The sequence below is a fragment of the Amblyomma americanum genome, chromosome 1 (assembly GCF_052857255.1).
Source record: "Amblyomma americanum isolate KBUSLIRL-KWMA chromosome 1, ASM5285725v1, whole genome shotgun sequence".
Classification (NCBI taxonomy): domain Eukaryota; kingdom Metazoa; phylum Arthropoda; class Arachnida; order Ixodida; family Ixodidae; genus Amblyomma; species Amblyomma americanum.
Genome location: NC_135497.1, coordinates 271,327,658 through 271,346,050, shown reverse-complemented (window position 1 = coordinate 271,346,050; position 18,393 = coordinate 271,327,658). Strand labels below are relative to the sequence as shown.

At 48.9% G+C, this 18,393-nt stretch overlaps 2 protein-coding genes across 2 annotated transcripts; one reads left to right on the top strand and one right to left on the bottom strand.

Moving 5' to 3' along the window:
• The first annotated feature begins 295 nt into the window (after positions 1 to 295).
• LOC144097094 (uncharacterized) lies at positions 296 to 3,713 on the top strand. Its single transcript, XM_077629886.1, has 2 exons — positions 296 to 1,558; positions 2,685 to 3,713. Exons 1-2 carry the CDS (start codon positions 375 to 377, stop codon positions 3,631 to 3,633), a joined length of 2,133 nt encoding a protein of 710 aa, XP_077486012.1. The 5' UTR covers positions 296 to 374; the 3' UTR covers positions 3,634 to 3,713.
• An 8,801-nt stretch (positions 3,714 to 12,514) lies between these two features.
• Positions 12,515 to 15,254, bottom strand: LOC144117754 (solute carrier organic anion transporter family member 4A1-like). Its single transcript, XM_077651251.1, has 2 exons — positions 14,457 to 15,254; positions 12,515 to 12,652 (listed from the first exon to the last, which is right to left on the bottom strand). The coding sequence occupies exons 1-2, from the start codon at positions 14,817 to 14,819 to the stop codon at positions 12,515 to 12,517; spliced, it is 501 nt and encodes a 166-aa protein (XP_077507377.1). The 5' UTR covers positions 14,820 to 15,254.
• Positions 15,255 to 18,393: the final 3,139 nt, after the last annotated feature.

Sequence of the window (18,393 nt, the reverse complement as noted above, 5' to 3'; positions counted from 1 at the left end):
TAAGCGACATGGTTGATGATGAAATGTGAGACCCCGTAGTCATGTGTAGGATTTGAGTTTGGGTGAAATTTTCAATTCCGCGAAGCGCCGAGTGAAGTGCTTTATTTTCCGTTAGCAATATAAATTTTGAGAACGGACAGGTTTGAGGAAAAAAGATGCATACGTAGTTCGACAAGTCCTGAAACCCGCTTAGTGAATGTATTATCTGCAAAGCTTTTTCTCCTCCGTATGTATTTTCTGCGTTATAGTTGAGCACGCAGCCCGCCCCGTAACAGTGCCCAGATGATAGCTCGTGCCTAAAAGCCACGCCGCTGCTCGAAGAAGAGGACGTGGACACGCTACGCCTGCAGCCACCGATCGGTCCACCTGGCAAGATGCAGGACGAGGCGCCTAACTCTGGAGCCCCGGACGATGCGTGGGAGAGGCAGCTGGACTTTGAGAGGGCGTGCGGCGCGGATGGTCCCCAGCAGCGGTGCTGGCTCAGCAGCGACCTCACGGCGTGGAACCAGGTGATGCACGGCTTCGCGTTCGAACTCGTCGAGGCGAAGCCCGGCAGTCTTCGCCTGCAGTCGATACCGCGCGGCAAGGCGGAACGGGACTCCGCAGCCGCCGCCCGCGAAGCATCCTCTTTACTATCCTGGCTCCTCGGGCACCACCGCTGCGTCGAAGAACTGGCCGTGACGTGCGCCGTCCACACTGGCGACATATCGGAAGAAGCGCCCTGCTCTATCCGATTGCGGCCCCTTCCAGCGCGTGATGCCTGGCGCAGCATTCGCCGGCTGGAGATCGAAGAGCGCCCGTCTGCCGCCCTCGTGCTGAGGGACGTTGACGCCGTCATCGGTGTTGAAACGCTGAAAATCAACGCTCGCGCCATCAAACCCAAGTTTGCAGCCGAAATCGAGGGACTTCTGCGGCGTAACTCAAGTTCCATCAAAGCAGTCGATATCTCCGATATGAACCGACTGCCCCGAAGTGTCATCAAGGCCCTCGACTGCCTCAATAACTGCGAGTCGTTGGCGATTTCCTCGCTCATTGACTTCGTCCGAGGCCTGCCGGACATGAATTCGGTTGCGCAGCTTGTTCAGACATCGAAGGTTCTCAAGGAGCTCAGTGTCGACCCGGTTATGGACGAGCAGATCTCTGTCACAGCTGAGGCCCTCAAATCCAATCCGGCACTGACAAAGCTCACTCTGTTTATACCGGACTCAACGATCCCGCCTAGGGCACTATTTCCCGCACTTGAGATCAATACTACCTTGAAGGAACTGCGGCTTACAGGCTGCTGCTCCATGGACGCCTTAAGTGGACAAGCTTTGGCATCCGCATTGCGAAAGAACACGTGCCTTCAGGAGCTGTACATAGAGGACGTTGACATCGACGCCTCCAGCATGAAAGACTGGCCGGATGCACTGTCAGAAAACACAGCGCTGGAGTGTTTCCAGTTGTCAAGCGAACAACTACCGATCAGCGGAATATCAGCGTTGTGTAAGCTCCTGCCCGCAAACAAGACATTAAAGAAGCTAGTTTTTACCGGATTCCAGGCTGCCCAAGAAGAAAGGTATGGGTTTGGCTCTTCTGAGATTGATGATTCACTTACATGGCGTATTCTACAGCGGTGTCATTGCGAAACCATTCGACATTTCGAGTCGATGTCTGGCTCAAGAAAATCTTGTTTGGTGCGAAAATGTGAAAAAAGCAAACCGCTCTCACATTTATATTATATTGCTAGACATTACTAGATAAAACCGCTCTCACATTTATATTATATTGCTAGACATTACTAGATATATTATATTGCTATTACTAGATACTAGATGGACCTTTGATAGAAGGGCCTTAGTCAGATTTTTCGTTCGGACAAGCGAAGTTTACAGTATCCGGAAGATACTTTTTTGGGCAGCTATTCTTTCTACCTTGATGTTGACATCGTTTTCTCCTTGCCAGCAAAAATGTATGTTTGACGGTAGGGAGTAGCAATTCGGCCAAGATAACCTGCAGTAAGCGGCACATAACCTTTTTGTGTTTCATGTGCCGTAGAAAATACCTCTGGGATCCTATTTATTTGCGGTCGGATTAATGCTGGAGAAACACAACTGTCTCAATGATAATTTCAGACAAGGTGCCACCTCTCATCCCGCCGTTGGCTGGGTGCACTTGCCAGCGCATTGTAGACCCTGCGGCTGCCCTCTAACATAGAGTAAAACATATTTAGGAAGGAAGGAGTACTATAAAGGGAGATATTTGAAGCGTTTGTCACTCTTTGTTGAATAGTTGACGTGTGGGTGAACTTCCAGGGTGCTGCTCGGCGAGGAATTGTAATTCCTTTCTGACGAATTGCAGATTTTTATTTTTTGACAAATAGATCATTTATCTACTTCTTCACACTTGTCTTACCTCATATCTATCTCATCTTTTCTCATCGCCCCCCTCCCCCCTTTTCACGTTTTCCTTTTTGCACGTAGTGCGTGGCATGAGCCCATCACTGTCAAGGTGACCTTCCATAAAACTACGTTGCCATTGGCGCTTCGTACCTGTAGGGAGAATTAAATTCAACGCAGGTGTTAGGTATACTTACAAAAGATCAAATTTGCTGATCTTACGCAGGTAAATTTGATCAGGGCGGTAAGCAGGCATCGAGCCAGGTTGTTCAACAGCAAGCCGCCACAAATCGCGCTCTGTTCCAGGTTGGCTCTGGCAGAGCAGCTGCGCAATGACGGGTGCTACGGCCGCGTGCAGCTGCCCTGGACCGAGGCCGACCTACCGGGCCTGTTGTCAGCCCTAGGCACTCCTTCGGTGTGTCCTGGGGAGCTGCACCTGCCGGACATCTGTCAGCTCTCGGAGGATGGCCTCAAGCTCCTCTGCGACGCCCTGACGCCCAGCAAACGCGTCCGCACCCTAAGTGCAATTGTGCTGGGGGAGCCTTTGGCAAGAGGAACCGCCCTCTGCCAAATGCTGAGAGCCAATCGATCCATCAGCTGCCTACGGCTCAGCATGGCGGACGACGGGGCGGGCGACTTCGTCCGAGATGTCCTCCACGCGCTGGCCGTCAATACTGCCATAACCGAGATCGACATCCACCTGGATAAAATTGACAGACTGGACACGGCGACCGCATTTTCCTACATGCTGTCTCGCAACACCGCAGCCACAAATATTTCGCTGTGGTTCTCGACCACTTTTCCCAGGCAGTTTATTAGGGAGATATCGCGCGGAATGACGCTGAACAAGCTCGTCGTGGACTTGAAATTCGTCACGGAGAAGCTCTGCTGCGACCCCTCTAGCCTCGTCGTTTTCGAGGCGCTGCGGAGGAACCGGGCCGCCCTGAACCGCGCCGTCGACTTCGTCCTGCGGCGCCCAGCTGACCGACGGTGTGCCGAAAGCTTCGAGCTCTTCGCGGGACGGTCGTGCTTGCTCGCCCGCCTGGTGGAGATCACCGGCAAGACGGAGCCAGAAGTGTCGCTCGACCTGAGCGCGGCTGAGCACTTCTTGCAAGACCACTACCTCATCCTCACTGGCATCATCCAGCGCACTCTGGTCTGCCGACCCGCTCAAGCCACGCAGTTGGACGCACTCAACACGGACTGCTGGAGAGCAGTCGTGCGTCACCTCAAGATTGGCGACGTTCGTGCGTAGCACCATGTGTTTCTTTGCCCACGCGGAAAGCTTGCCGACTTAACCCTATAACATTAAAACATGAAACTTGTCGCCAAAGCCACCGGCATTGTCTTTGTGGACCCCTTCATTTCTAGCTCGTAACTGACCAAGGATTTCGTTTTACAGCGTATCTGTGCAAGGGCACTTTCGAGCAGACAGGAGTTGGCAGAGCACGTCGAGACTGGTAGCCTGCCGGCCAATGAAATAGGGAGGGCAGAAGGCGATCCCCGGGATGCGCCTTGCGCGGCTCCGTCCACGGGCACCTTGAAGCGGGAGATTTCGTGGGGCGCTTGCCTCCAAAGGCTTTTTGCAGATTCCCCGCATAGCTTAGCTTTTCTAGACGAAAGCGCAGCAGAGTGGTGCGCAGACTAACGATGCAAAGTTGATTCGGAGGAATAATCCCACTTGCCCATTTCCCGTTGGAATGCAAAAGAGGCTATAAAGGCATACCTATCAAGCATATCAAGCACTCGCCTACCTTAAAATAGTTCATTGCACCAGTCGAGGACCCCGCATCCGCAACGAATGGCCCGTATTGTATCAGTAGATAGATACTAAAACATTTTATTCGCCGGAAAGATTACTGCGTCTATATGTGTTAGAGTTTATTTTGACCGGGATACGGTGAACGCTTGCCTCTTATTGGTGGCGTAGCAGCTTCAGTGTTGTCCATGGCGGCGGCAACACATGCGCTGAATGACGGCTGGGGAATGCTGGCAGTTGCACCGTTGCAGCGGCGTATTAAACTCTGCAGGTTAAACGGCGAAAGCTAACTCACTCGGTGAGGTGCTTTGTTGTAGAAGTCAATCTAATATCTCAAATGGAGCGTGAACAGACCTAAAAAGCAATAAACGCGAAAATTAAAAGTGCCCGAGATGCACCGCAAAGCAGCAGAGCAGCACGCGGTACTACTTCGAGCTTCACCCGGACGTGACTGATGACGCCATGGTACCATAGCGTCATTGGCCGACTTCCGCCTGCGCAAAGATCACATCAGCTTAACCTCTGTCAGAGCTTAACCTGACTGCAATATCGTCGCCAGACGTGCCGACAACCCAGCAAAGCAAAACCATGAGCCAACCAGGATAAACACAGGCGTTCGCAGCCCTACTCTGTTTAACTACGTTTTAAAACCCCATCGCTTTTTTCTAGTTTTTCTCCTTGCTCTCCTCTGGTCTGCTCGTGAGTGAAGTTCTTAAATCGTAAGCATTTTCTATCAGCTCTGCCTGCGAGTCTTCTGCCCGGTGTCACTGCTTATACATCGGGGTCAGAGAAGTGTTCTTTGGGCTGTTCCAGACAGGTGCATAAAGTACCTGTTGTCGTTCGTGAGCACTTAAAAGAAGTTTTGCTCCTATTTGCATATATTTAATGTGGAGCTAGTGAGCTCAGGCGCATACAATAGCACGGTGGAACTCACTGAGCCCATGCACGCCTCAGTACTTGTACACCGCCTGGTAATGTGTGCCATGACCACCGTGCAAATCTAAAGCACGAGGGAGCTGCATTTCGAGTAAGTGGAGCGTCCGCATGACTGAAATGAAGCTGTAATTTTTTATGCATGTCCTCATTGAACGCATCGGATTAGTCTTATGCTAAGATGCCCCATCTGTCGCAAAACTCCCAGGGAAACGAACCGGAGTCCGATTGCGATCGTATAGGCGTACTTGGTCGAGGTAACTCCGCTAATTGTTTTGTGCGATCGAAATGAGCATTAGTGAAATTCCTCTTCGCACCTCCATTCCAAAAGTTAGCTGTCTTCAGACTACTGTAACTTGCATTTGGTTGAGTGGGGGGTGAGGGGGAGGAGAATTGCCTCGGCTTAGAGCAAAAACATTCAAAAGAGTAAAAGCGCCAAAGTAATCACCGAGGCTCAATCCAACTGCTTTCTCCGAATTGTCGCATCAGCGGCCGTATTACGGAGCTGTAACAAATTCTGTCAAAAGTTATTGACAGTGACGTCAAAATGACGAAATGATGAGACGCCGCCGCTTGACGCAACGAGGAATCAGCCAGTTACAGCAGGGCGGCGCCCCCAGAGCATTTATTTGCACAGCGAAGGGCCGTCTGCTAAATTTTTGTAAAAAGAATTGTGAAATATGCGGCAATGTAAAAAATTATTTTATTTTGCCAAAACATTGTGTTTAAAGTTCGAAAATATTAATCAAAACAAAAAGCGTTCGAAATTGTGCTATTAAATTTGCTGGTCGCATGATCCGGCGGCAGGTGTTTTGTTATGCCTGAGCAGCTTCTAACTCGACAGCGAGGTTCCCTCGAAGCTCGTCGGCGACAATTAGCACCAGACACGTTTTCTGCTCGCTTTAAGAAAAATGTTTGAACAAATGTTTACAAAGTTTTCTAGTGCAATGAACAGTTCGTGGCGCGCACCTTGGTTGTCCAAACACATCCTCCGTCTATCAGAGCTTGGTGAACCTTTGGAGGGGTTGCAGCCGCGGTCTGCATGTTGAGTCGGTGTCATTTGGACTCAGCGGACTGCCGCGTTCATATTCTAATTAAGTGCTTTGAGCGCCGTTGGACGCACTGCGCAGTGTTAGCTAAATACTCCATCTCCTTTTAAAAGTGAACACCAGGCATATGCCGGAGCATAAATGTTTTTCCCAACCGTGGATTATTGAGGGGAATTAATTAAAATGCGCAGTATATCACACTTTTAGGTCATTTCCATTTTAAAAATGCTTGGCAGTTCAGGAACCCGACACCTATTTTGGTTTCAATGCTAGCTAGATAATCCGCTTTCGCAAATCGGTACCTTCGTGTCGGCTCTGCACATAGCGGGACAGAGCACCCAACCCACAATGAGCGACATAAGGAAAACGGGCGGCAGAATTTTCGTTCCTTTTGCCCGCGAAGCGGCGCATTATAGAGGAACATTCAGGTGCTTCAGATCAGTCGGCAGACATTTCAACAGCCGTCGGTGCGCTAAATTTCCTTCCGTATTGTATTCGCATGCAATCCACTCCTGCTATAGCCCCTGAACGGGTCTCCCGTATTTTCAAATAAATAAAATAAATTGTTACGCCGAAGTGTGAAGCACTCCGAAGTAATATCGACTATGTGAGGGGTTCTCTGACTTGTGCTGGAATTCTCTGGCATGATGTCACACGGGACATCTGATTTCCTTAGAATCTGGTTCCATCAAAACGCGGCCTACCACAGCCCCTGAATTTTTTGTGATTGCCTTGTTCTCACGCAGCTAAGCCATGCGATGCACGGTGTTGGCTCGTCGCCGTTCTTCACTGTGGGCGTGGCTTACCTGGACCAGAATGTGCCCACCGGCAGCGCATCCGTCTGCATGGTTAACTACAAGCTCGCGTGGTCTTGTAGCGACTAACAGCAACGAAACGATACAAAAATAAATGAAATGAATATAGGACTCTAAAAAGAACGTCTTGCTGGGCAAGTTGGTAACTATACATCTTTGGCCACAGGCGCGAAATAGAGACACAGCCCAAGGCAGAAAGACGGGACGCAGCGCCACTCGCAACTGATTTATTCGAAGGCAACACGGACAAATATATGCCATAGTACACGCAAGAAATGAAATATCTTCAAAGTTGATATGAAAGCGAACGAGTTAAAAAATTGTTCTTTGCCTTATACAAAGATATGGACGTGTCGCTGATGAACATGCTTCCTTTCTTTGCAATAAAAAAAAGCTTCAATTCTCTGGCTTTCGTGTCTTTGCTCTTTGAAAGAATTCGCGCACCAGAAAAACATGGCTCACAAGAGCGTGACAGGCATGACCTTATATGCTTAGGCATATTTGGGCCTTCTTTATCTTGCGCTTTGTTTCTTTCATGTTCCCTGATAAAAGCTCGGAAGCCTTTGCTCTCCTATTGAAAGAAAACGAAAAGAGAGAGGGTGTGGCACGAAATATGGGCAATCGTTCATGAAGTGCGCCGAAGGTGTTGCCTACGAAATACCCCTCTCGTGTGGCCGCTCTTATGTGTAGGGCAAACTGGGCGCTGCGTTAACGAGCGAATCAGGGAACATGAAAGAAACGTAGAGCAAGATAAGCAAGGCCCAAATATGCCTAATCATATAAGGTCCTGTCCGTCACGCTCTTGTGAGCCATGTTTTTCTGGTGCGCGAATTCTATCAAAGAGCAAAGACACAAAAGCCAGAGAATTAATCGAAGCTTTTGTTATTGCAAAGAAAGAAACCATATGCATCAGCGACACGTCCATATTTTTGTGTAAGGCAGAGAACAATTTTATCACTCGTTCGCTATCATAGCAACTTTGAAAATGATATATCATTCCTTGCGTGTACGATGGTATATATTTATCCGTGTTGCCTTCAAATATATCAGTTGTGAGTGGCGCTCCGTCCCTTCTTTCTGCTATTTGTTGTGTCTGTTTTTCGCGCCTGTGGCCAAAGATATAGGACTCTAACATTTAAATTCACTGACAAATACATTTTTTGTTGTGCCGAGCAGTGCCTGCAGAAAATATGCTGTGCGTTACCTCCACAGGCAAGAAAAGTGGGCTAAACAAATTTAAAGTACTTGTGCGACTGACTCATCTCGCAGGTATTTTTTACGCCACATCCGTCCTGGAATCCGCTATGGGCTTTCTCCTGGGAGGATTTTTCCTTTCAAAATACACCGACTATTCTTACCTGTCTTGGTGGGGAAACTCCATGTTTGTAGCCATAACAGTGTTGTTCAGCGTGTCTACAGCTAGCGTTTGAGAAGGCTCCTAAACTAACCTTTCATCAACGCGCTATCTTTCTGCACCGCTATACAGGGCTGAAACATTCGGCCTTTGGACCGCTGCAGCTTGTCGTATATGCTTGTGCTCTACATGGTCTCCATTCTTCGGACGCTACAGGCCGAGCATCAAGATGTATCTTTCTTTACATTTACTATTCTGACAGTGCGCTTATGAACACTCCTTTCTGCAAGGAAGTCGCCCAGTAGTCATTCTCGGTAGCTAATTAATATTCACTGACGCAACAAAACCCTTAGCAATGAAACAGGAGAAATGTAAGAATAAAGCATAGATGATCAAGGTAATCATCTACGGGAAAACACGGTCTAATAAACGATAATTCTTGATATAACGTTTTCTAGGTTCTGATTGCATGCAAACGCAAAAAAAAAAAAATTGCTTCATGCGATCTTTCTTGGTGGCTTTTTGGGCACGGAGAAAACAAAACAAGGACGTATGTTGAAAAGGCTCTTATTTTAATTTTGTTATTAATAAAGTAATAGGGCCATACATCTGCTCATGGGATGCTTTATAGCATGATTTTGAAAGGTGCAATTTGCATCTTGTTGCGTGAGCGGAGACGTTAAGTGCATTTACGACACCTGTTAGTATAGCGCTCATTCAGTTTGTATGCTAGCGAACTTAACCCGCAGACTTAATGGTACGTCACAATGATCGTACTTAACGGGCGAAGCAACGGTCGTTTCCAGGGAAGCTCTCTTGTACGACTGAATCATCGTTCTAATGCGGCGGGATGCAATAACAATTTGCCACGCAGACTTGGAATGGACTCTTCAAGCACCAACTGGGTGGGCGCCTGGTGGCTGGGCTTCTTCGGGGCTTCGATCGTCATGTTCCTGGCCGCTTTTCCCGTCGCCAGCTTTCCCAGGGAGTTGCCAAGTACGTACGTACGCAGGGCTCATTGCTTTGCACGATCAGCTTACTGCTGGCATCCATCAATGGAGACGCAACGCGTTCGTCACAAGAAATTTGCACTATTTAGCATGAAGACTCGAGGGGATCGATAAAACAAGATTATTTGGTGACAGATTACGGCAATGATGTTCCCGCATCGACGTGACGTTTGGCGCTGCTGCGCTGCTCAGTCGGCAGTCCAAAAGCTGGCGTCGACAGCCGCTGTGGTCGCGACAAAGGCGAGACCACATTGTGTGCTATGGCAGATGCGCGCCTGACCGAGCGTTCCATGCGTAGGTGCGCCTATAAGGCTGCTGTCACTACGCATGGTACTCTATCTCATAAACTGTTACAGTAGAGCGGAAACTAAAACCTACGGCTTAGAGTTGTGTGTTGTTGGTTCGAGAGAGCACGTGTGTATGGTATACAGTTGCGGAGGCCGTCGCCTCGCGCCGCTCTGCTTCCCCCCTTTCCCTTCGAGTGAAAGTAGTAGTGAGATGGAGTGGATATGCGTGTCTTCAGCAGAGCGCGGACACGCGTGATTCGAGGTATTGCGAGGCATTCTCCGTTGCGACAGCAGTGCTGCTACCTTCAGTCATTACTCTGTGTTAATGGCGCTGGCATAGGCATGGGAACCATCCGGATAGGTTCCCTATAGTCGTATACTACTGTTGCTTGAGGCAGTCCCGTACATTGTCATCGCGTGGTCGCTTGCTTGTCAAGCCTCAACCTGGTCTGTGGATCAAAAGAGAAGAATTTTTCTTGGTTGACGACAGCAACTTAACCGCTCTCGAAACTCTCTCGCGCTCCATGGGTCTTTGAGTTTGATATTGACCAAATGCGTGTAGTGTTAGACAATTGACTAGAAAACAGGCACCGTACATTTATGAGCGGTATGTAGCGAAGCGACACTGTTTCCTGCTGTTTCTTTTAAAAAAGACACGAGAATTTTGCGCTCATGCTGCTCAAGCTATTGTGACGTCATACCGATAGCTTAACTCCTAGTAATCGAAACCTAAAATTTAAAAATTGTTTAGAAGTCGCACATATCTAGAAAATCATAGTGATGACATGTATGCAGGAAAGGAGGAATGACTGACGGGATAGTATCTAACAGTGCCCGCAGCCTTCTTCTGGAAGCACAGCCCCTCACAAGGCGCTCCCTTGTAAGCTTAGTTCACCTCTTAACGGACAGACATCACTCGGACATTTAACGCTACCGCCAGCATCCTCACTCAGAGCCGCAATGGTGAACTGCCGTTAGTAGAAATTAGGTGTAAGGTGAAGGCCCACGCGATGAGCGTTCGTGTTTCTCTCGCAGCCGCCAAGCTGAAGGCGATAGACGTGGCCTAGAAACAGAAGCAGCAGTCGAAGCAATCCCGGGGCACTCCCGATGCACAGGAACTGAAGGCTGCAGAGGCACCGAAGGACGCATTGGAAGCAGGGGATGATGCGAAGGAGCACAAGAACGCACCGAGCCCACAGCAGGAGGCGCCGGAGCCAAAGGATGTGCATAGCCCGCAGACGAACGCGGGCTCCGGCCAAACTCCGGAGATCGCAGAGCGAAGCTTCGTTAACCACGTCCGAAGACTAGTCTGCAATCCCACCTTCGTCTGCCTGGTCGACGCTTGCGGCGGCTGCCGAAAGTGAGTCCACTTCACAGCAGTTTAGCACTCTCAGAAAAGAGTAACCGTCGATTGAGAAGCCTACGTTCAAACATGCTTGAGAGTCCGTCCCCTGGTTTCAGGAAAGCCATCGGCAGTCATTCTAATTCGAAGGCGCGCATAGCTCGTATAAGTAATGCATTAGTAGCTACTCGCTTGTACAGAAGAGACCTTATTATGTACAACTGACGATTTTGAGCCTCCGTGGTTTCCACGTGAGCAGTTTGAACAGGAGCCGCCCATAAGATACCCACGACGGGTTTCCTGCGGTTAACCCCAGAATGTGCAGGTCTGTGTTCTTGAAGCCCTTGTCCCTGCACAAGTCCGCCACCTACTGTGGACTTGTGCAGGAAAAAGTATTCTGCATTCTGATAGAACTTTAACAACAGCTGTTTTTAACACACGGGGCCACGGCCCATGGCGTCTTGTATATTACTCCGCTAGCCAGTCACAACAGTAAACGAAATCAGCTTTTTAATGATTGACTTTATTAAACGAGCCATTTATCAGAATTTTTGACCTTATAAATGTTTTTGCTGGGATTGGCTTCTTGTTTATTTAACATCAAAATTTTTAACAGCGGACAACTTTTTTTGCCGCGGAGGAGTTCTGTGCGAGGCCATGAATGTGGGCGGAGCTTCACTGCAGACTTAAGTTGTATCCGACTATAGTGCGCTTTACTGTACAGCGATACATTGTTTCACGCTGCAGAACTTTTTAAAACCTAAAAACTTGCGTCCATTTTAGTTAAAAATCTGATTTCCTCACGTCTTCGTTTCAGCCATGGTAGCGTCAGGGCTGACTGGATTTGCGACGAAGATCTTCATCGCCATGTCCGGCATATCCTCTTCACATGCCTCCGGCCTCTTAGGTACGTTTGCGGCGCATTGCTCAGAGACCTCTTCTGACGCCGAAAAGATGCTGATCTACAAGAATATGCGTACTCCTGATTTTGCCCATTTCACTCAGAGCGCTATCGTGTTGTAATGTGCTCTTTGACATAGTGGTCTCTCTTCAGGCAGGGGGTGGGGGCATTATCAGAGTGATTCATGCTTTGTCCGCTTCATGTTAGGTCTCCAGAACTCTTAGGGCTCACAATAATAATAATAATAATAATAATAATAATAATAATAATAATAATAATAATAATAATAATAATAATAATAATAATAATAATAATAATAATAATAATAATAATAATATTATTATTATTATTAATAATAATCGAAGCTTTTTTATTGTAAAGAAAGGAAGCATATGCATCAGCGACACGTCCATATCTTTGTATAAGGCAGAGAACAATTTTTTTACTCGTTCGCTATCATATAAACTTTGAAGATAACATTTCTTGCGTGTACGATGGTATATATTTGTCCGTGTTGCCTTCAAATAAATCAGTTGCGTGTGGCGCTGCGTCCCATCTTTCTGCCTTGTGTTGTGTCTGTTTTTCGCGCCTGTGGCCAAAGAGGTATAGTTACCAACTTGCCCAGCAAGACATTCTTTTTACAGTCCTATTTTCATTTCATTTATTGTTGTATCGTTTCATTTCTGTTAGTCGCTACAAGACCACGCAAGTTTGTAGTTAACCATGTAGACGGATGCGCTGCCGGTGGGCACATTCTGGTCCAGGTAAGCCACGCCCACAGTGAAGAACGGCGACGAGCCAACACCGTGCATCGCATGGTATAGCTGCGTGAGAACAAGGAAATCGCAAAAATTTCAGGGGCTGTGGTGAGGCCGCGTTTTGATGGAACCAGATTCTACGGAAATCGGGTGTGCCGTGTGACGTCATGCCAGAGAATTCCAGCACAAGCACCTCATATAGTCGATATTACTTCGGAGTGCTTCACTCTTCGGCGTAACAATTTAGTTTTTTTATTTGAAAATACTGGAGACCCGTTCAGGGGCTATAGCATGGAGTGGACTACATGCGAATACAATACAGAAGGAAATTTAGCGCACCGAGAGCTGTTGAAATGTCTGCCGACTGATCTGAAGCACCTGAATATTCCTGTATAATGCGCCGCTTCGCGGGCAAAAGGAACGAAAATTCTGCCGCCCGTTTTCCTTATGTCGCTCATTGTGGGTCGGGCGCTCTGTCCCTCTATGTGCAGAGCAGACACGAAGGCACCGATTTGCGAAAGCGGATTATCTAGCTGGCATTGAAACCAAAGGAGGTGTCGGATTCCTGAACTGCCAAGCATTTTTAAAATGGGAATGACCTACAAGTGTGATATACTATACATTTTAATTAATTCCCCTCAATAATCCACGGTTGTGAAAAGCATTTATGCTCCGGCATATGCCTGGTGTTCACTTTTAAAAGGAGATGGAGTATTTAGCTAACACTGCGCAGTGCGTCCAACGGCGCTCAAAGCACTTAATTAGAATATGAACGCGGCAGTCCGCTGAGTCCAAATGACACCGACTCAACATGCAGACCGCGGCTGCAACCCCTCAAAGGTTCACCAAGCTCTGATAGACGCAGGATGTGTTTGGGCAACCACGGTGCGCGCCACGAACTGTTCATTGCACTAGTAAACTTTTTAAAATTTGTTCAAACATTTTTCTTAAAGCGAGCAGCAAACGTGTCTGGTGTTAATTCCTGCCGACGAGCTTTGAGGGAACCTCGCTGTCGAGTTAGAAGCTGCTCAGGCATAACAAAACACCTGGCGCCAGATCATCCGAATAGTCGCGAGAAAAACTGCGACTTATATGCATTCGGCAAGACCAGGTCTCTACTCCGAGCAACTTCAAAAGCTCGTACAGGTGTCAACGCTACATACAAGACAACGAAGTGGCAGGTAATAGAGGAACGGCGAAAGAACTGGGAAGACGACACACTAAAGACGTTTACGCAACAACATCACAGCTGTCGTCGTGTGGCTGGATTGAGAAGATCCGCAGTAAAGCTCTTCAAATTGAGGAGAACTTTTAAGGAGGCACTTGAAAGGAAAATACATATCAGTGTTGCTAGTAGTGAACAGTGCATCCGTGATAGCTCATCGCGGTAATTTGACCATGCAAAATTATATTAGAAGAAACGTTTCTATAGGTGACTTCATTTTCACTGTCGAACTCAACCCTGCGGACGGCACGGACACGTCAAGAACTGGCTGCGGAGGCATTATGCCACCTGCAGAACACTGCACGCAGGATAAAAACCCTCAACCGACGTTTATAGAGTGGACGAATGCGTATCGCGAGGTTTTATCAAATATGGAGTAACCATACCGACCGCAATCTTCACGCTGGCGTTGTAAAGCCCCTTAAGACATAACGTCCAGACATTAAGCCTTAATTATCAACACGCAACCGCCTCCAAGAACATGCGTATACACAAAAGACGTGCACCGCCTTCATGACCAGTCATCAGCTCCCTGCAGTGCTTCCAGACGTTACTGCAGAAGATATAGGAAAACTACGAACGTTGTTATTGAGTGAGTGAATGGCACACCGCTGTACTCCACTCCCGGGTTGTCGGAGCGCTTACCATGAAGAAGTATTTGAAGGCGTTGGCGTTGGTGGCCCTGCCGGAGAGGGAGCACTTCCCGGGGCCGCGTTCGGGGCAGACGCTGGCGGTGCCGTTCTCCAGCACCCGGTACTGCGGCGCTATGAAGTGGGGCGAAGCGAATATCATGGCGCCGACGGACGTAACCAGGGCGCCAATGCCTAGTATGACCGGCCTGCCGCCCATGCCACCATGGTAGCTCACCGGCGTCACCATGATGCACGACGCCACGTTGAGCATGCTCCGGAACACCTGCACGCCGTCCACCACCACCGCTCCCTTCACAGGTCGAGACCGTGCGAGCACACGCCAAAACGACCTGCTCCTGGCATGAACTGTATACATCCTTACGATCGCTTATAAACTGCATAGGTTGCGTGCTAGGATATGTCCAGTACCGGCGCTGCTTGCTGGCTTCTACCCAGGTTAGCACGAAGGAAATTTGCTCGAAATTCGTGCGTACACAAACTCTCCGTTTGTGGGCGCTGTTTGTGTGGCTGTTTAAAAAGCAGCCGCCGATGAGGTTTGAGACATTCAGGTTGTTCTTCCAGAGCAGGGTTCAGAAGAAATAACACATAAATGCTGACTATACTGCTTTTTTGCCAGAAAATTGAGGTGCCGTCCACATCATGGGCTGTAACAAGTTTTTCTGGAAAAAGCATTCGCTATGGAAGCCACGTTCTTGGGTCTCTTAACAAAATTCGGTGTTAGCTATTTCGTATTGGAGAAAAAACAAGAGCGCTTAGAGCCTGTAATACAGTGAATGTGGTTGCAAAGAACATGCAGGTCCTTTGCACACAGCACCGGGCGAAACCCATCTTTTAGATAAACAGGTATACTTAGAGAACCATTTTGTAACTTTGACATGAAGTGCGAATAAGCCGCTGCTCTAAAGTTAAAGAGTGAGTGAAAGGGCGCTTGCCCCGACTTCGATGCCGAGCAGCTGGAAGTGCTTCTCGATGGTAGGCGTCACCACGGAGACGAGCCCGTTGACGACGAAGCCCTGCGTCAGGCCCAGAATGCACAGGAAAAAGAGGTAGCACCGAGGCGTGCGGTAGCTCTGCAGGAACGAAGGGTAGACGCCCAGCAGGCCGCAGTTCACTTCGTCGTTGAAGCCAGAGGCCCCTTCGGCACGCTTCAGGTCCGAGCCCTGCACGAGCTGCGGCAGCGACATGCCGATTGACGAGACTGAGAACTCTGAGGACCCCTGTTTGTCGCGGGACCACATGGCTGGGTGGTGCACCTTTGCGGTGAAACTGCACAGCGCGCGCGGGCACTTCGTGAGATTTCGCCGCTGCTCCGATGACGCGGAAAAGACGGCTTTTTCCACCGTACGTGGGCTTACAAGACATGCTGAGCATTTCTGAGCAAGTTTCTGAGAAATACGCTTGCTTAGTTCTTAACGCCTGGCTGAAGGTGAAGCCTTCGTGCTATAGGGAAACTACGCCGCTGTGGGCACGCTGAAAGCAACGTCCAGTAACACTCACGTCGGGGAGAAAGCGAGAAGAAAGGGCCACGGGCAACGATGGCGGCTGAAACGGTCGCTGGAGCTGACGCGTGCAGCGCCAGCCGTTCGGATTTCTTCTTCTTCTTCTTCTTCTTCTTCTTCTTCTTCTTCTTCTTCTTCTTCTTCTTCTTCTTCTTCTTCTTCTTCTTCACCCCATCTTCCTTTGTTCTTTCTTTTCGTCAGCCAAGACCTTGATAATACTTAGGTGTCGGTATATTCCAAGGCTATATGTATCATTATAAATGTGCGTAGGGTGGTATCTTTTAGCTCGTAAATTCTCGTAAACTTTTGAGCGCCTCATGAAAAGATTGAGCGCCTCATGAAAAGAAATTATGGGACGATCAGACATCTGGGGCCATATTACGGAAGTGTCAAATAGCAAAGTTGTCAAAAACTTGTCAAAAACGGGTCAGTTAGCCTCGCTCCTATTGGTCGGTCGTGACAGGCGGCCATATTGCGTTTTGCGTCATGGGTGGTTGCAGATTACGTCACAGATGTGGCAGAAGTGGTGACGTTACACAAAATTATGCAGGCGCAAATTGACAGTTTTTTGTGACAGCCTCGAGGCGGTCAATTTGACCCGTTCGCACTTCAGATTTAAGTTGTTCTGGATTCGTCCAGGCGACATTGTCTTCGGTCTCTGCAATCTCACGCAACTCTCCGTCATGAAATTTCGGGTTGTAGCCATAAAGCACCCCGAACGGAGTCCTTCCGGTACTCTTGGTGTAGGACGTGTTGAGGAAAGCTTTGACACCCTTGATTCCAATGTCTCATTCTCGCTGGTCGTTTCCGTCTGTGGTGGTCATGATGGTCGGAACAAGGGTTCGGTTGACCCTCTCAACTTGACCGTTCGCGCGAGGGCGTCTCGTTGAGTTCAGCACGTGCTGGGTACCCCTGGCTTTGCAGAATTCTCCAAATGCTTTTGATGCGAAGCACGTTCCTCGGTCGGTTATTATCCTTTCCGGCAGACCGTGACTCAAGGCGAAGTCCTCACAAGACTTGATCACACTTTTTGCCGATGTGTCTCTTGAAGGGAAGAGCTTCACGTACTTTGTCAGGTTGTCGATGACGACAAGGATGTACTTGTTTCCCTTTTTGCTTCTCACAAATGGGCCCAGGTGATCTGCATGAATGGTCTCGAACGGTCGCCGCCCAGGAGGGATGGGGGGCAGGAGTCCCTTTTCCTTGCCACTTGGCACCTTGCAGATCAGGTCACTCAAAGCACCGTCTGATGTGCTCACGGACGTAATTGCGCATCCCTGGGAACCAGTATGTTTCGCTGATCTTTGCGATTGTCCTATCAAGCCCGAAGTGACCTTCCAAGCCGTGAAATTTAACACAAGGGCTTTTTCGCATGGACTTAGGCATAACATAAAGCAACTTTTTCTTACAGTTTGCCTCTGTTTCGCGAAACAGTCGTCCCTCCTTCAGCACGAAGTTCTGTGCCAAGGCGCGTTCTTCTGCAGTTCGATCGCATGACTTTTTCTCTAGAATTGTAGCTATCCGACGAATTTCTTAGTCTGACCTTTGAATTATCAAAGCTTGGTCGTGCAAACTGATTGTCATCCACATGTCCAGTCTGTCGGCGATGACGTTATCCCACGGACCGCTTGGGTCTTCAACTGCAGCGCGACTCATTGCGTCAACGTGCTCCATCTTCGAACCTGGTCGATGGCGTATGTCGAAGGTATACTCTTGAAGCATGTCAAACCATCTGGCTATCTGTGGCTTGAGCGTCTTTGTGGCATTCAGGTAGACGAGAGCCTGACAATCAGTCACAAGGGTGAACTCGATTCCAATCAAGAACGGTCTCAATCTCTCGATGGTCCACACTATTGCTAGCAGCTCCAACTTACTCGAATGGTAGAACCTCTCAGCTGGGCTGGTCTTTTTGCTGACGTAGTAGACGGGGTGTAGGACGTCACTCTCGTCCGCTTGCAGAAGAATGCCCGTCAACCCGTTAGCACAGGCGTCGGTGTGCACCTCTGTTCTCGCCTTCGGATTGTAGAGCTGCAGCACAGGATGCGATGTCAATGCGCTCTTCAGGGCCTGAAATGCGTCCTCCTGATCCTGGTCCCAGTGAAATACCTCGCCTTTTCGAGTTAACCGACTCAGCGGCTCACTCAGCGCTGTGTAACGCGGGACAAAGCGTCTGAAGAAGCTGGTGAGCCCGAGAAACCTCTTGACTTCATGAAGGTCTTTCGGCACTGAGAACTCATCGATTGCCCTCGCTTTGTCAGTTCCCGGTCTCACGCCACCTTCACCGATGACGAAGCCAAGGTACTCGACTCGGTGATCTGCGTATCTACACTTTGAAAGTCGGAGTGTCAGTCCTGCGTCGCGGAGAGCTCGAAACACTTTCGTCAGCCTTCCTTCTCTTCAAAATTTTCCGCAGGTACAAGGATGTCATCC